The 22,869-nt window shown below is 43.3% G+C and overlaps 1 protein-coding gene across 2 annotated transcripts in view; it reads right to left on the bottom strand.

Moving 5' to 3' along the window:
* Positions 1–4,571: 4,571 nt before the first annotated feature.
* afg1lb (AFG1 like ATPase b) overlaps positions 4,572–22,869 on the bottom strand; it is a 182,198-nt gene continuing 163,900 nt past the window's right edge. For both annotated transcript variants that reach the window (XM_085997773.1, XM_085997775.1), the window contains 3 exons: positions 21,938–22,078; positions 9,873–9,986; positions 4,572–6,905 (listed from right to left, as the gene is read on the bottom strand). In XM_085997773.1, the coding sequence (XP_085853899.1) occupies positions 6,777–6,905; positions 9,873–9,986; positions 21,938–22,078 (384 nt within the window). In that variant the 3' untranslated portion in view covers positions 4,572–6,776. The remainder of the gene's footprint in view (positions 6,906–9,872; positions 9,987–21,937; positions 22,079–22,869) is intronic.

The raw sequence follows: 22,869 nt of genomic DNA, 5'->3' as shown, positions 1-22,869 counted from the left end.
CTGCCCAGCTTGTGATGAAAACTCTCAAAGTGCTGAAATCCGGAGGAAGCACTTAAGGTCTAAGGAACATAGAGAGTTGGTGGCGCTACAGCTGGCAGCTGAGAAAGGAGCTCCGAGAGTTTCAAAAAGGCAGAAAAGAAAAAGAAGCAGAAGATAATAACTGTCTAAAATATTAGCACTTCTACCATTCCAGGCGGGACATTACGAAAGGAGCTAAATTAGTTGAAAAACTGGAAAATGTCAAGACAGCCAGTTGGTTGTAAAAGTCCGCACTGCTGGTTCAACAGGACGAAGGTTCAAGCTGTTACGTCAAGAAAAAGGCTATGGAGGAGTCACGCTAGCCAGGTAATCCGGCTACACCAAAGAAATGTTGTTCGGAACGAGTCAAGATCAGAGACTGAATCTATGAACTGTTTCCGCAGAGACTGAACCTGTGAACTGTTTCCACCGAGATTATATTTGTAAATTGTTTTATATGACATTGACTCCACCGAGATTATATCTGTAATTTGTTTTATAGGAAGTTGAAGATATGTATGTTTAACGGGGACTCTGTAAGTAATAAGCTAAAAAGGGAGGATTGTAGTGTATGTACCCGTCTATCTTTAAGGGAACTATTGAATGTAACCGTTCACCTTTAAGGGAACTACTTTAGGTGTGGCACTATTTGTTTGGCTTCTGTATACTGTAATACCGATAGTGACCACACCAGTATATAAGTGTTGTAGCAGGATTGCTGGGGCAGATTCGCCCGGACCTTCGAATAGTAAAGACCTGTTTGTTTGTTACTTCTGAAGTCTGTGTATTTATTAACTGCACAACCCACAGACTTTACAAGATGTGCACTTGAAGTGCCGTAACCTGCAAGTCTATGGAAAGTGGGATTAGACTGGATAGCTCCTTTTCGGCCGGCACAGACACAATGGGCCGAATGGCCTCCTTCTGTGCCGTAAATTTCTAATGACTAATAAGCAAATTTATGAAATGACTAAAAGATATAGAATAATAATAATGAGAGATTTTAACTATCCCCAAATAAAATGGCAAGAGGAGGTCGGGAAAGGGGAAAAGGGAAGGGTTTTTTTTTTTTTTTTTTTAAGTGTGCACAGGACTCCTTTCTTACCCAGTACACAAGAAGCCCAAGAGAGGAATCACTGCTAGATCTAATCATGGAAAATGAACCAGAGCAGATAAGAGAACTAAGCGTAGGAGAACATCTAGGCAATAGCGATCGCAGCATAATAAGGTTTATGATAATGGTGATTGAGAAGGACACAAGTAACACAAAGACCAAAGTAATAGATTGGAAAAAAACTAATTTTGAGAGCATGAGAATTGAACCAGGGAAGATAAAATGGAAAAAATATTGACAGAGATAGAACAGCAGTGGGAAATATTTAAAATGGTGATCAATAGAGCAATAGAGCTAAGCAACAAGAACAAACTAGCCAATAATGAAACTCCATGGATGAATAGAGATATGGCAAAATTGAAATGAAAGAAAAAGGCACACACTAAGTACATACATAAATAATAAAGGAAGATGACAAAAGGAAATACAAAGTGGTTAGGAAAGAAATCAAAAAAATTTAGGAAAAAAAATTAGGAAAGCAAAGGAGTATTACAAAATTAAATTATCAAGAAATATAAAAAGAAATAATAAAGTATTCTACAGACACATAAGTAACAAAAAAATCAGGATAAAGATAGAGCCACTAAGGCATGCACAAGATAAACTCACAGGTAATGACAGTGAAATGGCAGAAATGTTGAATAATTGCTTTGCCTCAGTATTTACCAGGGAAACTGACAGGGTAGACAGAAAGGGGGGACATAATTGATAAACTAGTCAAACTTAGAGAGGATAAAACCCCTGGTTTAATGATTTGTGAATCTGTAGTTATCTGTAACTCTTAAAATTAAGGTTACACAAACAATTTGCATAATAGGTTTCTTTTCTGAAATATAAATACCTAGTAATTTACATATAAATTCCTTACAGTTAAGGAAATGAAGTTTTCCTCCCATTATTCCTTTCATTTGTAACTTCTCCCCATGTTTAACTCCACTTCCTTCCAGTATAGTTCTTCCTTCAGTGAGAAAATCCACAGCTAAAGATTTTCCATGGCAGTTCTCAATGCCACACTTCAATTGGTCAGTAGGGGAGTGGTAATCTATGAGCAGGATTGGTCCTAGTGGTCAGTTTGGTTCTCTCCTTTCTCCTTTACACCAAGATAGTGCACACACTTGGTACACAACACTCCGTCTAGGAATTGGCGATGTTTGTCAAAGGAGGAGATTGGTCTAGAAATTCAGCCGCGCAGCGCCCGTATTTTAGATGCACTTTTTTTTTTTTTTTTAAATGGTGAGATATTGGGAAAGCAAACATGCAGGTGCAGAGAGCAGTTAGGAAGGCAAATGGAATGTTGGCCTTCATTGCAAGAGGATTTGAGTACAGGAGCAAGGATGTCTTACTACAGTTATACAGGGCCTTGGTGAGACCACACCTGGAGTACTGTGTGCAGTTTTGGTCTGCTTACCTAAGAAAGGATATACTTGCGATAGAGGGAGTGCAACGAAGGTTCACCAGACTGATTCCTGGGATGGCAGGACTGTCGTATTGGGTCGACTAGGCCTGTATTCACCAGAGTTTAGAAGAATGAGAGGGGATCTCATTGAAACTTATAAAATTCTGACAGGGCTAGACAGACTGGATGCAGGGAGGATGTTTCCCCTGGCTGGGGGCTCCAGATCAAGGGGTCACAGTCTCAGGATACGGGGTAGGACATTTAGGACTGAGATGAGGATAAATGTCTTCACTTAGAGGGTGGTGAACCTGTGGAATTCTCTACCACAGAAGGCTGTGAATGCCAAGTCACTGAATATATTTAAGAAGGAGATAGATATGATTTCTAGACACAAAAGGCACCAAAGGGTATGGGGAGAGAGCAGGAATATGGTATTGAGATAGAGGATCAGCCATGATCATATTGAATGGCGGAGCAGGCTCGAGGGACTGACTGGCCTACTCCTGCTCCTATTTTTCTATGTTTCTATGTTGGTGTTCAGAGGGACCTGGGTGTCCTTGTACACAAATCACTGAAAGTTAACATGCAGGTACAGCAAGCAATTAGGAAAGCAAATGATATGTTGGCCTTTATTACAAGAGGATTTGAGTATAAGAGTAAAGACGTCTTACTGCAATTATATAGGGCTCTGGTGAGGCCACACCGGGAGTATTATGTACAGTTTTGGTCTCTTTACCTAAGGAAGGATATACTTGCCACAGAGGGAGTGCAACAAAGGTTCACCAGACTGATTCTTGGGATGGAGGAATTGTCCTATGAGGACAGATTGAGTAGATTAGGCCTATATTCTCTGGAGTTTATTGAAACATACAAACTTCTTACAGGGCTTGACAGGGTAGATGCAGGGAGGATGTTTCCCCTGGCTGGGGAGTCGAGAGCCAGGGGTCACAGTCTCAGAATAAGGGGTCGGCCGTTTAGGACTGAGATGAGGAGAAATTTCTTCACTCAGAGGGTGGTGAATCTTTGGAATTCTCTACCCCAAAGGGCTGTGGAGACTCAATCGTTGAGTATATTCAAGACAGAGATCGATAGATTTTTGGATATTAAGGGAATCAAGGGATATGGGGATAGTGCAGGAAAGTGGAATTGAGGTAGATGATCAGCCATGAGCTTATTTGAATGGCGGAGCAGGGTCGAGGGGCCAAATGGCCTACTCCTGCTCCTATTTCTTATGTTCTTATGCTATATAGCCTCCAATATGGCAGGCAGGGACTGCACGCTTATTAACAATGAAAGTGCGTCGCCCGCAATATTGGTAAAGGCCCAAAAAAATTGGAGTGCAGTGCCCAAGCCTGAAACAGGCACTAAGCACTTTGCATGTGCAAATAAAGGTGCCTAGCGTCTGTTTATGGCCCCCACTGCCAGATTGGTTTGCTCTGAGGTAGCACTCAAGAAGAGCAGGTCTACATGTGGCCTAACAGGTCACACACACCCTGTGGCCACAACCAAGGGAAGATTTTTAAATATACTTATCTAAATGTGGAGCTGGGAGGAGCAGTTGTCCTCCCGTCCTACATTGAAAGAACATGGACTGGTGCAAGCCGCACCCCCCCACCCCAAATTGTTGCAGCTACCTCCCAACATCCCCCACAAACCCACCTCCTCCCAGCCACCACTTCTTTTCCGACCTGATCGCCTCTCTTCCCGGGAGCCCCCTTCATCCCCCACTTACCCGAGGGACGCTGCTGGTGTTGCAGAGGACCAATCTTCAATCCTGCTTCACCAGCGAGCTGCCTATTACTGTCCATAGCTCACCGGCTCGATGGTAATGAGACCCAAGGCCCAATATTGGGTGCGCCTCGGGCCGCACCATATGGGCGCAGGGATTGCTTCCTGTGCCCCTCTGCGCACCCAAAAATGGGCATGTCCGAACTTCTAGCTCTTTGAATGTCAAACTGGCTTTCAAAGGTGTAACCTATGAGGGTTGAGGTATTCATTTATCTTGACCCCCAGCAAAAAGGAAAAAAAAATGTTCCTTGAAGATCAGTGTTAAATACGTTTTATTCATGGAATTTAAATACACAAATATTTATGTAGAACTTTCCCTGAGGACATTAAATTGATGGAGTAAAGCCCACAATGGGAGACTGTACATAGTCTGTAGAAGGAGTGGGCTTGACTGAGCGAATGGCTTTTTCTTGTTCGGTGATTTCTTATTGTTTTTTTTGGAGCAGCCAAGGTGAAGGGTCAATCTTCGTAACGTGGAAACAACACCAAGATTAAGAAGTGCAGGACAGAAGACAAGATGAGATTAGAAATGAGATAAACGCATTTAAAATAGAAAGAAGAGAAATATTAAATAAACTAATCAAACTCAAAGAGGATGAAACCCCTGGTCCGGACGGATTGTATCCACGCATTTTAAAAGAATCAAGGGGAGAGATAGCAGAGGCATTACTACATATATTTAATAATTCATTAGAAAAAGATGCAGCGCCAGAGAACTGGTGAATAGCTAATGCAATATCTATATTTAAGAAGGGGGATAGAACATGTTCAGGGAACTATAGGCCAGTCAGCTTAACATCGGTGGTAGGAAAAGTAATGGAATCCCAACTAAAGGAGAAAATAGAAGAACATCTAGAAACCAAAAATATAATAATGAATAGTCAGAATGGATTTCAAAAGGGAAAATCTTGCTTGGCCAACCTCATTGAATCCTTTGAAGAGGTAACAGAGACAGTAGACAAGGGTAATGCAATAGATGTAATTTATCTAGATTTCCAAAAGGCCTTCAATAAGATACCACATAATAGACTAATGAATAAGGCCAGAGAATGCAAAGTCAGGGGACAAGTAGCAGAATGGCTAGCTAGCTGGCTTCAAGACAGAAAGCAGAGAGTGGGGGTAAAGGGTAGCTATTCAGAGTGGCAGAAGGTAGAAAGTGGGGTCCTACAAGGATCAGTGCTGGGACCAATGTTGTTCACAATTTATATTAACGATTTAGACTTTGGAATCAAAAACATAATTTCTAAATTTGCAGATGACACCAAATTGGGAAGGATAGTCAATACTGAGGAGGACTGCAACAAATTACAGGAAGACATTAATAAAACTGCAGAATAGGCATATAATTGGCAAATGAGCTTCAACACAGATAAATGTGAGGTATTTCATTTTGGTAAGAAAAATAAGGAGGTCACATATCAGTTGGAAAATACGAATCTAAATGGGGTAGAAGAGCAAAGGGATCTTGGAGTACAAATACACAAATCATTAAAAGTAGCAACGCAGGTTAATAAAGCCATAAAAATGCTAACCAAGCACTCAGGTTTATTTCTAGAGGGATAGAATTGAAAAATAGAGAAGTTATGCTAAACTTGTATCGAACCTTGGTTAGACCACACTTGGAGTACTATGTATAATTCTGGTTGTCATATTATAAAAAATGCTGAGGCACTGGAGAGGGTGCAAAAAAGATTTACAAGGATGATACCAGAAATGCGAGGTGATACCTATCAGGAAAGAATGAACAGGCTGGGTCTCTTTTCTCTTGAAAAGAGAAGGCCGAGGGGTGGCCTAATATAGGTCTATAAAATTATGAAAGATTTTAATATAGGAGACACAAAGTGTTTCCACTTGTGGGGAAGAGCAAAACTAGAGGCCGTCAATATAAGATAGTCACCAAGAAATCAAATAGGGAATTCAGAAGAAACTTCTTTACCCAGAGAGTGGTGAGAATGTGGAACTCGCTACCACAGGGAGTGGTTGAAGCGAATAGTATAGATGCATTTAAGGGGAGGCTAGACAAGCATACGAGGGAGAAGGGAATAGAGGGTTATGCTGATAGAGTTAGATGAGGAAAGACAGGAGGAGGCTCAAGTGGAGCATAAACGCCGGCATGGACTGGTTGGGCCAAATGGCCTGTTTCTGTGCCGTATATCCTATGCATCAAGAAGTAGTGGTTAGATGATACCAAGCTTGGGTTACCAATAGGTTACCATAATGTCAATACTATTGGAAACTGGCTATTAAATTGAAGACAACTGCACATCAGCTTGGGCCCAACAAATCTTTGAAAATGTTGTATGGAAGAACGTCAATGGTCCTGCGAACAAAGTGCTGACAAATGAAGTACGAGTGTGATCTGTCATGTTCACCTCAGTTCTTATATTAAACTAAAATTTGATCTGTTGTGCAATGTGTTTTATAGATTTAACAATTAAATTTGCTATTCGCTCAGCACAGTCACTTCTTTCTCCTGTCTCCTTCATTCCAGTACTGTTCAGTTTGCATTTCCGTGAGCCGCGAGATTGTGCGCTGAAATGCAAATATTTCTTCTGCTCCAGAAAAAATTGAAAGGTCTTCTACCTTAGTCTGTGGAAAAACAAACATAAAAGGCGGTCAAAATCAAACAGACAGCAATTTTCATGCCATGGAGATAGTGTACACCTAGACATAAAATGCAGTTAGGCAGTTGCAAAACTGATTCCCATTTCACAGCAGTGAACTTAACCAGTTGATAACATGCTAATGCCAATGGATTAACAGCAGCAATTAAGACAATGTTGGGAGAACTCTCCACTCCTCTTTCAATAATGTCTTATGATCTTTAACATTCACCTGCACATGGGACCTCAATTTAATGTCTCTTCATTCTGGACGCACATTTACTGCATGGATACATTTGTAACATTTGCTTGGGGGACATAATAGCATTTTCACAACTGGCACCAGGCAGGACGCCTGACGCGAGCACCAAAATGTCATCAGGGCCTCCGTGAGAAGAGAGTGCTAAATTCAACTGAACAGTCCAGAAGAGTGACAGTTCCGTCTAGGAGATTGGACAGACAACAGTCGTGATGTAGGTTACATGGGCTGCTTCATCGGAGGAATTGTGAATGGAGCTGAACACTACCAATGTCAACAAACAGCCCCACTCCTTACCTTATGATGGAGGGAAGGTCATTGATGAAGCAGCTGAAGATGGATGGGCCGAGCATGCTTCCCTGAGGAACTTCTGGGGCTGCGACAACCATGACCATCTTGTTTTTGTGGCAGGTATGACTCCAGACACTGGAGGGCTTTCCCTTGACACCCACTGACCCCCCCATGCATGGCATATGCTACACTCAGTCGTAAACAAATTTTACAAAGGGGTCTGGAACAGTTGTTTGCATAAGCAATGGGACCAGCGCCAGTTTTAGGCGGGTGCCTGGAAGACTACAGGCCACCCTAACCAATATGTTGAGTTCAAACAACACCAATTAAGTGCGTGATAGAAACTTGTCAGACAACTTCTGTCGGCTAAGTTATGATGTACTGAAAGCGAGTGCAGAAATCATTTTTTTATGCATATGATCAATAGATAGATCATACTGGGTTAAAGAAACTCCTTTATATACCATAAATAAATGATAAGATAGGCAGCAAGTAGTTGTAATATTTGGCAATTACCCTGGTGCATTTTTAGTTGGATATTGAACCGTAATTGAAAATAATTTTAAAACTATTTTTAAAATAAATAACATGAATCAATATTCAAAATCTATTGTGTGACGTGACAGCCACCATTCTCTATTTACTGAGTAATTCAGTTATGATTAACAACAACAACTTGTATTTATATAGCACCTTTAGCTTCGTAAAACGTCCCAAGGCACATCACAGGAGTATTAAAAGACAAAAAAATTTGACACCAAGCCACATAAGGAGAAATTAGGGCAGATGACCAAAAGCTTGGTCAAAGAGGTAGATTTTAAGGAGCGCCTTAAAAGAGGAAAGAGAGGTAGTGAGGCGGACAGGTTTAGGCAGGGAATTCCAGAGCTTAGGGCCTAGGCAACAGAAGGCACGGCCACCAAAGGCTGAGCGATTATAATCAGGGATGCTCAAGAGGGCAGAATTAGAGGAGCGCAGATCTCCCGGGGGACTGTGGAGCTGAAGGAGATTACAGAGATAGGGAGGGGCGAGGCCATGGAGGGATTTGAAAACAAGGATCAGAATTTTGAAATCGAGGCGTTGCTTAACCGGGAGCCAATGTAGGTCAGTGTGCACGGGGGTGATGGGTGAACGGGACTTGGTGCGAGTTAGGACACGGGCAGCCGAGTTTTGGATGACCTCAAGTTTACATAGGGTGGAATGTGGGAGGCCAGCCAGGAGTGCGTTGGAATAGTCAAGTCTTGAGGTAACAAAGGCATGGATGAGGGTTTCAGCAGTGGATGAGCTGAGGCAAGGGTGGAGACGGGCGATGTTACGGAGGTGGAAATAGGCGGTCTTAGTTATGCTGCGGATATGTGGTCAGAAGCTCATTTTAGGGTCAAATATGACACCAAGATTCTGAACAATGTGGTTCAGCCGCAGACAACAACAACTTGTATTTATATAGCGCCTTTAACACAGTAAAACGTCCCAAGGTGCTGCACAGGAGTATTTTAAGACAAAAAATTTGACACCGATCCATATAAGGATAAATTAGGGCAGGTGACAAAAAGCTTGGTCAAAGAGGTAGGTTTTAAGGAGTGTCTTAAAGGAGGAAAGAGAGGTACTGAGGAGGAGAGGTTTAGGCAGGGGATTCCAGAGCTTAGGGCCTAGGCAACAGAAGGCACGGCCACCAAAGGCTGAGCGATTATAATCAGGGAGAGATGAAAGGAGGCATGACAAAATGTTCGGGAGAGGGATGGAGTCAGTGGATAGGGAACAGAGTTTGTGGCGGGGACTGAAAACAATGGCTTTGCTCTTTCCAATATTTAATTGGAGAGAATTTCTGCTCATCCAGAACTGGATGTCGGACAAGCAGTCAGACAATTTAGAGACCATGGAGGGATTGAGCGAAGTGGTAGTGAGGTAGAGCTGGGTGTCGTCAGCGTACATGTGGAAGCTGATGCTGTGTTTTCGGATGATGTCGCCAAGGAGCAACATGTAGATGAGAAACAGGAGGGGGCCAAGGATAGATCCTTGGGGGACACCAGAGGTAACGATGCGGGAGCGGGAAGAGAAGCCATTGCAGGTGATTCTCTGGCTACCATTAGATAGATAAGAATGGAACCAGGCGAGTACAGTCCTACCTAGCTGGACGATGGTGGAGAGGCGTTGGAGAAGGATGGAGTGGTCACCGTGTCAAAGGCTGCAGACAAGTCAAGAAGGACGAGGATGGATAGTGGATTTTACTACTCTATAAAACTCTGGAGCAGGAACACGGTGTCGTACTGAGTGACAGGGCGTGGTCCTGTCTTCCCCAGTGTTGTGTGAAGAGGATAGATACCAATGGAGGCCAGTGTGCCTGTTCACCTTCGCAGTGACGCAGAGAGAGCCTAGAGAGGAAAAAATAAAAACCACAGTACTCACATGATTCAATTCTAGATCATCTATGAAGAGTCTGGCATCGTCCTCCTGACTGTTGTGATCTTCCTGAACAAACATATTCTCCAATGACGTCGCAGCTAAGCAAATAACCCTGACCTTTAAGAATGTAAGGGGAAAAAAAGAATGTTTTACAACTCAAGAAAACTGGAAAATTTCCATTAGATTTTAAAACAGGCTTTATTTAAAAAAATTAAAAAAAATGGTGAATAGTGCCCGATTGATAATGACAAGTAAATGGCCTGTTCTCCATAAGTAAGTTTTTTTCTCATCAGGAACTCATAGTGAAACATTAGTTACAAATTTGGTTGCAAATTTTTGAATTTAGAAATACCAAGGATGAACAGGCTCGGTCTCTTTTCTCTTGAAAAAAGGCTGAGGGTTGGCCTAATAGAGGTTTTTAAAATTATGAAAGGTTTTGCTAGAGTGGATAGAGCATGTTTCCACTTGTGGGGTAGAGCAAAACTAGAGGCCATCAATATAAGATAGTCACCAAGAAATCAAACAGGGTATTCGGAAGAAACCTCTTTACCCAGAGAGTGGAACTCGCTACCACAGGTAGTGGTTGAAGCAAATAGTTTAGATGCATTTAAGGGGCGGTTAGATAAGCATATGAGGGAGAAGGGAATAGAGGGTTATGCTGATAGATTTAGATGAGGAAAGACAGGAGGAATGGCCTGTTTCTGTGCCGTATATCCTATGTAATTCTATATATGTACGTAATTTATTTTGTTCTCTTATTTGTTGGCTCCCAAAAGTAGTGACTCACTCATATTGGAAGAAAGTTCCAAGTGCACCTGCGACCCTCGGTAGCCATTCTGTGTGTGTGAAGCAGGACTGTCAATGTCAGCAGGCTATTTGACCATGGGGGTAATGACGGAGTAATGCTTTTTCAGGCGGAACAGGTTACTACAGTTTGAACTTTTGCGATCAGTTACATTATACAATAGTCACCTGAAATTGTGTTAGAAGGCCGGACCGCACTCAAGTAGCATGGAGTCCAGTTCGACGGAATACTGTTTCTACAGAGTACTAAACTCGGAATTTGGTGGGTGAGGGAATTCAGTGCATTGAGGGAAGTGGTGCTGAACTGGTATTTTAAAAAACAAGGACCTGTCCGAGAGAGGGAGCGTGAGACAGCGATACCCGAGAGCTGAGGTCTAGAGACATTAATTATAATTAATAGTTTAAACAAGATATTAATTAGCTTCTGAAACAGGGAATAGACATTTAGATCATGAATGGGCAGTTGATACCTGTTGCTTGCAATTGCAGTGCCATGTGGGAACTTCAGGACACTTCATGTGTCTTGGGGGGACCATGTGTACAGGAAGTGCTTCCAGCTGCTTGAGCTCGAGCTCAGGGTTTCCGAGCTTGAGGGGCAGCTGGAGTCACTGCGGAGCATCAGGGAGGCTGAGAGTTTCCTGGACTGTACGTTCCAGGAGGTGGCCACCCCACAGGCAGAGTGTGTTCAGGATAGTAAATGGGTGGCCATCCGGAAGAGTAGGAAGAGGCAGAAAGTGCAGGAGTCTTTGGGGTGTGTGTCACTCTCAAACCAGTACACAGCATTGGAGACTGCTGGGAGTGACGACACCTTGAAGGAGTGCAGTCCAGACCATGGCACCAATGGGCAAGGGGCTGCACAGAGGGGAACAGCAAAGCATAGAAATGCAGTCATTATAGGAGATTCCATAGTTACGGGGACAGGCATTTCTGTAACCGTCACCATGAGTCCCGCATGGTATGTTGCCTTCCTGGTGTCAGGGTAAAGGACATCACGGAGAGGGTGCAGAATATTCTGCAGGGGGAAGGGAGTGAACCAGAAGTTGTGGTACACATAGATACCAACGACAGAGGGGGCAGGTATTGAGGTCCTACAGTCAGACTTTCAGGAGCTAGGGAAGAAGTTAAAAAGTAGGACCTCAAAGGTAGTAATCTCTGGATTACTCCCAGTGCCACGCACCAGCGAGAGTATAAATAGGAAGATAGGGAGGATCAATGTGTGGCTTGAGGCATGGTGCAGGAGGGAGGGCTTCAGATTCTTGGGGCACTGGGACCAGTTCTGGGGCAGGAGGCACTTATTCAAAAGGGACGGGTTGCACCTCAACAGGACTGGGACCAATGTTCTCGTGGGGAGGTTTACTCGTGTGGTTGGGGAAGGATTTAAGCTAAATTGGCAGGGGGGTGGGCACCAGCATATAGAAGTAGAAAAGAGGAATAAGGTGCATAAAGGAGGGAGAGTGTTGGATAGTACGAGAGAAGGAAATAGTACCATATTCGATAGGAGCAGATTAAGAAGGATTACGAGGAATACAAAGACAGGTCTGGAATGCATGTATGTAAACGCACAAAGTGTGGTGAATAAGGTTGGTGAGCTACAAGCACAATTAGCCGTGTGGGAATATGATGTAGTGGCAATAACGGAAACGTGGCTTAAAAATGGTGAAGACTGGGTGCTTAATATTCACGGATACGAGGTGTTCAGAAAAGATAAGGAAGGAAAAAATGGAGGTGGGGTGGCAGTACTGATTAGGGAAGACATTGTAGTGTTGGAAAGAGAGGATGTCCTTGAAGGGGCAAGGACAGAATCCATTTGGCTAGAGTCGAGAAGCAAAAAGGGTATGATCACGCTATTGGGGGTATTCTATCGGCCTTAAATAGTGAGAGAGAGAAATAGAGGAGCAAACCTACAGGGAAGTTACAGAGATGTGCAAGAGGCCCGTATTTTCCAATGCCATAGGGACATCGGAAATGCCAGTTTCAGGCATCGGACGCCTGCCTTGGAGAAGGGCCTCTGCAGAAGGCCTGCTTTTACCAACATAAGATTTTTAAAAAGTAAAAAAAAAAAAATTTTTTCCACTCATTTATAATTTAAAAATACTTCTAAAAAAAGGTAAGTTTATTCTTAGCCCCGTAAAAAAACTTTAATTATTTTTTTCAAAAAATTAAATTTTTGTTTAAAGTATTTAATTTAATGTAATTTTAACTCATTTTAAAAATGTGATTTAAAAAAAAATTATTTTATGTTTTGATTTTTTTTCAATGATCCCCATTCATACTTTTGACAGGTCTATATGTCAAAAGTATGAAGGGGGAATTCCCTTCTCCCATTGGCTCGCCTGGCCCATGTGATCCCAGGGACGCTTGCGAACCGCATGCGCCCCGGGATACGTGGGCCCTGCGCATTTCATCGTGGAGAGGCCCAGGATCGGAAATGGCCGGACCTCTGGAGCACTCAGGTAAGGGCATCCGCACGCAGGAAGCCTCCGATCGGAAATTACGGGCCATTGTGGTGATATTGGGGGACTTTAATTACCCAAATATTGATTGGGATAATGTTAGAGTAAAGGGAAAGGAGGGGGAGAAATTTCTGAAATGTGTTCAGGAGAACTTCCTTGACCAGTATGTTCTCAGCCCAACTAGGAAGGAGGCAGTGCTGGATCTGGTGCTGGGGAATGAAGTGGGCCAAGTGGACCAATTGTCTGTAGGAGAACACTTGGGCATGAGTCATCATCGTATCAAAGGTTTAGATTAGTAATGGATTAGTAATGGAGAAGAGCAAGGAACAATCGAAAGTAGAACTTCTAAATTGGAAGAGGGCTAACTTCAATGGGATGAGCGGGGATCTAGCCAGGGTAAAATGGAACCAAAGGTTGACAGGAAAAACTGTAACGGAACAATGGGTGATCTTTAAGGAGGAGATGTTTCATGTACAGGGTAGGTACATTCCAACAAGAGGGAAAGGGAGGGGAACCAAAGCCAGAGTTCCTTGGATGACGAGGAAGATAGAGAATATGATGAAGCCAAAAAATTGGGTGTATGATACAGGTCAGGTGAATTCTTCAAGTGAGAACCAGGCCAAATACAATAAGTTGAGAGGGGAAGTGAAGAGGAAAATAAGACTGGCAAAGAGAGAATATGAGAATAGAATGGAAGTTAACATAAAAGGGAACCCAAAAATCTTCTACCGGCATGTAAACAGTAAGCGGGGAGTAAGAGGCGGGATGGGGTCTATTAGGGACAAAGAAGGTGATATATGCTTAGAGGCGCAGGGCAAGGCTAGATTACTTGATGAGTACTTTGTATTGCTGTTTACTAAGGAAGAGGATGCTGACAAAATATCGGTAGAAGCGGAGATGGTAGAGGTAATGGATGGGGTGAAAATTGATCGGCAGGATGTACTGGAAAGGCTGGATATGCTTCGAGTAGATAAGTCGCCTGGTCCGGATGGCTTGCATCCCAGGCTGCTAAGGGAAGTGGGGGTGGAGATAGCAGAAGGGCTTGCCATAATCTTCCAATCTTCCCTAGATATGGGGGAGGTGCCAGAGGATTGGAAAGTGGCAAATTTGACACCCTTGTTTAAGAAAGGGTGTAAGGACAATCCTAATAACTACAGACCGGTCAGTTTAACATCAGTGGTGGGTAAGGTTTTAGAAACAATAATCAGGGAAAAAATTAACAGGCACCTGGGGAGGTTCAAGTTAATTAAGGAGAGCCAACATGGATTTGTAAAAGGCAGATCATGTTTGATTAATCTAATTGAATTTTTTGATGAAGTAACAGAAGTTTGATGAAGGGAATGCAGTGGATGTTGTCTATGTGGATTTTAAGAAGGCGTTTGACAAAGTACTACATAAAAGGCTGGTTAACAAAATTGAGGCTCATGGAATAGGAGGGTCAGTCTCAGCTTGGATAAAAAATTGGCTTAAGAACAGAAAACAGCAAGTCGTGGTAAATGGTTGTTTTTCAGACTGGAGAATGGTAGACAGTGGTGTTCCCCAAGGGTCAGTGCCAAGACCACTGCTTTTTGACTTGGATATTGGAATACAGAGTAAAATTTCAAAATTTGCCGATGATACCAAACTTGGAGATGTGGCAAACAGTGAGGAGGATACCAATAGACTGCAACAGGACATAGATAGGCTAGTAGAATGGGCAGACAAGTGGCAGATGGAATTTAATACAAAGTGTGAGGTGATGCATTTTGGCAGAAGGGATAGGGAGAGGCAATATAGACTTAATGGCACAGTTCTAAAGAGTGTGCAGGGACAGAGGGACCTGGGGGGTTCATGTGCATAGATCTTTGAAGATGGCAGGACATATTGAGAGAGTAGTTAGCAAAGCATATGGGATCTTGGGCTTCATAAATAGAGGTATTGGGCAGGAATTTAACTCAGGAGTCGGGTTGGAGGCGGGACTACAACGTTCGGGGTTGTAGTCCCGCCTCCATCGAGATGCGGCCAATCCACGCAATTTTAACTTGATTGACCTTGTTGAGCCCGCCCAGGCAACAGGTGATGTCACAGACTGAAATTTCATCTGTCAAGAACTTTTGACAGATGAAATATCAGTGTTTCACAGCTGTTTGAAGCTGTCAAACACTGACAGTCTTACTTCTAACCTGAGTCCTTCTCCACAGACTCCGTTAGAAATCTCTCCTGCACAGTAAGCTGAAGGCTATCACTTTTGACAGTCCGCAGCCATTCTGCTTTCTGTGTCAGTGAGATGAGGGACTCCCGGAACCTAAAGGAAGGAAGGCTGAAAAGGTAAGAAAAGGTATGTAAAACTTATTTAATCACTTTTGACACACCAAACACACTTACCTTTGCACTCATGCACACATCACTCACCTGAACACCGACATCTCGACCCCTCCAAGTCCTTCAACCCGACGGCCCGCCTCCTCTAAATTGACGTGGTTTGGAGCCGTCGGGAATCCCACACTTCAACATCAAAAATAGGGATTAGGCTAAAAACTGCCCGTTAACTACCTGTTAACAGGCAGTTAATTGGCACTAATCCCTTCCCGCCTCAGGGAGGCGGGTCCCAGTGCGGGGCGGGTACCCGCCTCCTTTGAAACTGGCATGGAGGCAGGTTTGGGTGCGGGAAGGGGTCGGGATCCCTGATTTCGGGATTTTAACCCCCCCACCCCTCCAATCCCAACTCCACGGCACAACGAAAATCCTGCCCATTGAGTACAAAAGCAGGGAAGTTATGCTGAACCTTTACAAAGCTCTGGTTCGGCCACAAGTAGAGTATTGCATCCAGTTCTGGTCACCACACTTTAGGAATGATGTGAAGGTCCTTGAGAGGGTGCAGAGGAGATTTACCAGAGTGGTTCCAGGGATGAGGGATTTTAGCTACAAAGTTAGGTTGGAGAAGCTGGGGTTGTTCTCCTTGGAGCAAAGGAGGTTGAGGGGAGATTTGATAGAGGTGTACAAGATTATGAGGGGTTTGGATAAGGTAGACAAAGAAAGGCTGTTCCCATTAGCTGATGGTATAAGGAATAGGGGACACAGATTTAAGGTTTTGGCCAAGAGATACAGGGGTGTATGTGAGGAAGAATTTTTTTACGCAATGAGTGGTAATTAGCAAGGCTTTTGATAAGGTTCCACATGGCAGACTGGTCACGAAGTTAAAAGCCCATGGGATCCAGGGCAAAGTGTCAAGTTGGATTCAAAACTGGCTCAGAGACAGGAAGAAGAGGGTAATGGTTGATGGGTGCTTTTATGATTGGAAGGCTGTTTTCAGTGGGATTCCGCAGGGCTCAGTACTGGGTCCCTTGCTTTTTGTGGTATATATCAATGATCTAGACTTGAATATAGGGGGTATGATTAAGAAGTTTGCAGATGATACTAAAATTGGCTGTGTGGTTGATACTGAAGAAGGAAGCTGTAAACTGCAGGAAGATATCAATAAATTGGTCAGGTGGGCAGAACAGTAGCAAATGGAATTCAATCCGGAGAAGTGTGAGGTAATGCATTTGGGGAGGGCTAACAAGGAAAGGGAATACACATTAAATGGTAGGACACTGAGTAGTGTAGAGGAACAAAGGGACCTTGGAGTGCATGTCCACAGATCCCTGAAGGTAGCAGGCCAAGTAGAGTAGAGAATCTTAGCTATGAGGAAGGACTGGATAGGCTGGGTCTGTTTTCCTTGGAACAGAGGAGGCTGAGGGGAGACCTTATTGAGGTGTATAAAATTGAGGGGCCTAGATAAAGTGGATAGAAAGGACCGATTTCCCTTAGCAGAGGGGTCAAAAACCAGGGGGCACAGATTTAAAGTAATTGGTGGAAGGTTTAGAGGGGATTTGAGGAGAAATTTCTTCACCCAGAGGGCTGTGGGGGTCTGGAACTCACTGCCTGAAAGGGTGGTAGAGGCAGAAACCCTAACCACATTTAAAAAGTACTTGGATGTGCACTTGGGATGCTGTAACCTGCAGGGCTACGGACCAAGAGCTGGGAAGTGGGATTAGGCTGGATAGCTCTTTGTTGGCCTGCGCGGACACGATGGGCTGAAATGGCCTCCTTCTGTGCTGTAACTTTCTATGATTCTATGACCTGGAACTCGCTGCCGACGAGGGTGGTGGAAGTGGAGATGATCAATGATTTCAAAAGGAAATTGAATAGGCACTTGAGGGAAATAAACTTGCAGGGCTACGGGGATAGAATGGGGGAATGGAACTGACTGGATTGCTCTACATAGAGCCGGCATGGACTCGATGAGCCGAATGGCCTCCTTCTGTGCTGTAATGACTTTATGACTCAAGGGGTTTGAATTAAAGTCAAAGTGTAAGAACAATGCTTGAATGATAAAAGATGACACTTGGAAGGTGTAGCACATCCTTGCATACACTTCTAGCTGTACACACAGGCTGTTAGCGAGCTGTCCTGTTCACATTTTACCGTTGGAGTTAGCTCTTTGCATTTCCGAGTGTTAGGATTGTAAGCGACCAGACCGAATCCTGTCCTCACTCAGCTCCCACACACACACATACTCTTCAGAGGCATCAGTTGGGTTGTGATTAGAAGCAGGAACAAGGGCTGGAAATTCCTCTCCCTAGCCCAGAGATGCTGAGCAGACGCACTGCCAGAGGTCAAGCCTGGGGCCTGTGTGCGGCCATATAGTTCATTTAATTGTAATGAAAGATTTTGCAACATTTACATTGTTTTATATTGGCCCAGAAATTCGGGTCTCCACGGGTGAGTACACGCTGGGTACTCACCCGTAGGCCCGATGGAAGTGCTGGTTTCGTGCATGCGCGGGAAACCGGCACTTCCATTCCTCTGAACGAAGGGGTTCAGAGGTCGAACGCGTACGCAGGGGAGTCTGCGCGTGCGTTTTGAACTTACGTTTTTTTTTTAATACAGGTTTTTCCATGAGGGTAAGTCTTTAGAATTTAGAAATTTAAAAAGCAGGCGTAAGGCCTGCTTTTTACAAGGTAAGTGGTCAATTAATTAAAATTAAAACATTTTTTCCACAGGTTTATTATTTTTAAATACTTTAAAGCAAGGTAAGTTTATTTTTAGCCCCGTTAGAATATAAAATTATTTTTTTCAAAAATTTAAATTATTGTTTAAAATAGTTATTTAATGTAATTTATAGTTTATTTAAAAAATGTGATGTTTTTTAAAAATGTATTTGAAGGTTTACTGCTATTTTGGGGCCACAGTATTTATAAGTCTCGATAGCTCTTCCTGTCAAGACTTATGAATGGGCTTTTCCCTCCTCCGATTGGCTGCCCATGGCCCACGTGATCCCAGGGGACACATCGAACTAACTGCGCCCTTGGGACACGCAAGCACTGCGCGCCGGATCGGAATTCCACGGGACCCTACAGCTCAACTGCCGGCGCGCAAGGTAAGTGCAGGTCGGGGGCTTGCACCCGCGGGAAGCCCCTGACCCGAATTTCCGGTGTTATTCATTTCAACTTACTGTAATTTAGTGCATTAAAATAGCATAATCACAGTCAAAAAGGCTCAGTGTGCAAATACACAGGCCAGGAAGGTTCCACATTAAATCCTGCTAATCTTGCTCTGTGCTGAGTTAGAGGCACTCAACCAGGGCAACAGTGGGGCATATAATTTATACATGGAAGAGGGGAAAAACAGCTACCCAATGAACCCTGCTCGAAACTATGGATGATGCGTGAAGTCAAGGTCATAGAAACATAGAAGATAGGAGCAGGAGTAGGCCATTCGGCCCCTCGAGCCTGCTCCGCTATTCAATGCGATCATGGCCGATCATCCAAATTCAGTACCCTGTCCCTGCTTTCTCCCCATACCACTTGATCCCTTTAGCCTTAAGAAATAAATCCAACTCCTTCTTGAATATATTTAATGAATTGGCCTCTACTGCCTTCTGTGGTAGAGAATTCCACAGGTTCACCACTCTCTGGGTGAAGAAATTCCTCCTCATTTCTGTCCTAAATAGCTTACCCCTTATCCTTAGATTGTAACCCCTGGTTCTGGACTCCCTGACCATCGGAAGCATCCTTCCTGCATCTAGTCTGTCCAGCCCTGTCAGAATTTTATAAGTTTCAATGAGATCCCCTCTCATTCTTCTAAACTCCAGCGAGTATAAGCCCAATCGACCCAATCTCTCCTCATACGTCATTCCTGCCATCCCAGGTATCAGCCTGGTGAATCTTTGCTGAACTCCTTCCATGGCAAGAACATCCTTCCTCAGATAAGGCAACCAAAATGGCAGACAATACTCAAGATGTGGTTTCACCAAGGCCCTGTACAACTGCAGCAAGACATCCTTATTCCAACTCTTTGCTTTCTGTCTGCCAACTAGTTCTCTATCCAAGTCAATACCTTGCCCCCAATCCCATGTGCCTTAACTTTACACGCTAATCTCTTATGCGGGACCTTATCGAAAGCCTTCTGAAAGTCCAAATACACCACATCCACTGGTTCTCCCTTATCTATTCTACCAGTTACATCCTCAAAAAATTCCAGTAGATTAGTCAAGCATGATTTACCTTTTGTAAATCCATGTTGACTTTGTCCGATCCTGTCACTGTTTTCCAAGTGCTCTGCTATTACATCTTTTATAATGGACTCTAGCAATTTCCCCACTACCGATGTCAGGCTTACCGGTCTGTAATTCCCCGTTTTCTCTCTACCACCTTTTTTGAATAGCGGGGTAATATTAGCTACCCTCCAATCCATGGGTACTGTTCCAGATTCCATCGAATGTTGGAAGATGACCAGCAATGCATCTACTATTTCTAGGGCCACTTCCTTAAGTACCCGAGGATGTAGATTATCAGGCCCTGGGGATTTATCGGCCTTCAATCCCATCAATTTCCCTAACACCATTTCCCTACAAATACTGATTTCTTTCAGTTCCTCCCTTTCATCAGACCCTATGTTCCCCGACATCTCTGGGAGGTTATTTGTGTCCTCCTTTGTGAAGACAGAACCAAAATATGTATTTAGTTGGTCTGCCATTTCTTTGTTCCCCATTATAAATTCCCCTGATTCTGACTGCAAGGGACCTACGCTTGACTTCACCAATCTTTTTCTCTTCACATATCTATAAAAGCTTTTAGTCAGTTTTTATGTTCCCTGAAAGCTTACTCTCATATTCTATTTTCCCCTTCTTAATTAATCCCTTTGTCCTCCTTTGTTGAATCCTAAACTGCTCCCAATCCTCAGGTTTACTGCTTTTTCTGGCCAATTTATATGTCCTCTCCTTGGATCTTATGCTATCCCTAATTTCCCTTGTTAGCCACGGTTGAGTCACCTTTTTTGTTTTATTTTTATGCCAAACTGGGATGAACAAATTCTGTAGTTCATCCATGCGGTCTTTGAATGTTTGCCATTGCCTATCCACCGTCAACCCTTTGAGTGACATTCCCCAATCAATCCTACCCAACACGCGCCTCAGACCATCGTAGTTTCCTTTATTTAAATTCAGGACCCTAGTCTATGAGTCAACTACTTCATTCTCCATCTTAAATGAAGAATTCTATCATATTATGATTGCTCCGACCCAAGGGGCCTCGTCGGGCTACACAGTGATCACCCCCCATTGTTAAACAAACGGTCAACACTTGCTATCTTGATTCTTACATGAAAAATAGAGAGTCTGGTGAAGTACAACTCCTACCAGAGTCTTGCATCCTTTGCTGTTCCTTAACTCTACCCATGCTGTTTCCACTACCCGATCACCCTCACTGAAATAACTTCTTTCTATTGCAGTAATTGTGTCTTGTATCAATATTGCTACTCCCCCTCCTTTCCCAAATTCCGCTGTTCTTACTAAAGATCGTATAGACAGGAATATTTAGCTCCTAATCATGCTCAAGTTGTAGCAAGGTCCCTGGCTATTAGATCAGACCCTGTAAGCTGAATTTGTGCTTCTGATGCACTGATTTAATTTCCTATGCTACAGGCATTTGTGTATCTGAATAACTGCCCCCACCCTGCCCATATTTCCCAGTGATCAGTTAAAAATGACATTAAGAGAAAATTTGGAGAAAGTTCAGGAATAATATATAGAATTAGGGGAAACATAAAAGAGAAAATAAATTAAAACAAGAGAGAGACCTGGGGGTGTTTGTGCACAAATCTTAGAAGGTGGCAGGACAGGTTAACAAAGCAGTTAATAAAGCATATGGGATCCTGGGCTTTATAAATAGAGGCATAGAGTACAAAAGCCAGGAAGTGATGCTAAACCTTTATAAAACACTAGTTCGACCCCACCTTTGTGTCCAATTCTGGGCACCAGACTTTAGGAAGGACGTGATGAGGGATTACAGTTACGTGGATAGACTGGAGAAGCTGGGGTTGTTCTCTTTAGAGCAGAGAAGGCTAAGAGGAGATTTGAAAGAGGTGTTTAAAATCATGAAGTGTCTAGATGAAGTAAATAAAGAGAAACTGTTTCCAATGGCTGAAGGGTCAATAAACAGAGGGCGCAGATTTAAGGTGATTGGCAAAAGACCCAGAGGCGACATGAGGAAAATGTTTTTTTAGCAACGAGTGGTTAGGATTTGGAATGCACTGCCTGATGGGCGGTGGAAGCAGAGTCAATCGTGGCTTTCAAAAGGGAATTGGATAAATACTTGAAGGAGAAAAAGTTGCAGGGAGATGGCCTCCTTCTGTGCCGCACTATTCTGTGATTCTATGAAATGTTAAAAATAATAACTTTAATAAACGTAACTTCAAAACTAAATCTTGAACATGGCTTTAGGAGCAAAGATCTAGTTAATTATGATGTTTCACCGAAGGAGTTTCCAGTGTGATCTAATTAAATCCAACCTTGTGATCGTAAAAGGCATCGATAAGTGTGATGAAGCGTCGGGCTTGTGTCTTCTTTGCCAAAGTCAGCGTTGGTATATTCCGGATAAATACTGTGTCAAAATATTCAGCCATTTCCAGGTAGTCACTTGCTCCAAGGGGCTGCAATTTAAAAACAGAGCCATGTTATAATATGGACTTTCATTCTGATGTTAGTTTGTCATGGCTTTAATCTAGTGCTTTTATTTTCGGCTTTATCCCCACAACATGAACAGTTCTTTCTTTTTCTTTTTGATTATGCCAATAAAGGTGAGAAGTGGAACACTATGGTACTCACCATCTGCCTGGTACTATACCAGGAGTGCCTTGATGCTTCGATTCTGCCTTAACCTCGGTCATTGCACCAGTGTATATTTCTCTATTCCCCTGTGGCCTCACTGAGTGAGATTTTCAACTGAATATCAATTTGTGCTGATTAGTCAACAGTTTTTGCTTTGGACCCAAATAGAGTTACCAACCCTCCAGGAATGAAAGATTAATGTTCTTACGAATCTCCTGGGCACTGCTGCGAGCAACCCTGTAGAAAATCACAGCGGCAAAAAAAGTCTTCTCTTCATTTTCATTTGTTAGGTGTAAAAGTATTGTACATATTGGCAAAAAAAAGGCTGTTTGACTGGGTGGGGTGGTTGGAGGCGGGAGCTCATGTGATGAACTCTATAGTAATACGTCCAGAGTTAGCAACCTAAACTGATTGGGAACCGGATTGAAACCGCGCAAATTATTTCAATTGGGGCCGTTATAGCCAGCAGATAAAAGAGACTTTGGTCCCATCAGTCGGAGCTGGACTCAAAAGCACGTGTCAAGGTTGAAAGGACAGCACCCTAAACCCACTGTAGCGCCCAATCCACTTCTGAATTCTGCATCTCAGCAGAGACAAGAAACTTCCTCAGGAG

The sequence above is a fragment of the Somniosus microcephalus genome, chromosome 9, assembly GCF_052327205.1.
Source record: "Somniosus microcephalus isolate GS21.2 chromosome 9, FLI_Smic_1.0, whole genome shotgun sequence".
In the NCBI taxonomy this organism is placed as follows: Eukaryota; Metazoa; Chordata; class Chondrichthyes; order Squaliformes; family Somniosidae; genus Somniosus; species Somniosus microcephalus.
The sequence above is the reverse complement of the archived record's forward strand: the minus strand, read 5'-3'. Positions and strand labels throughout refer to the sequence as shown.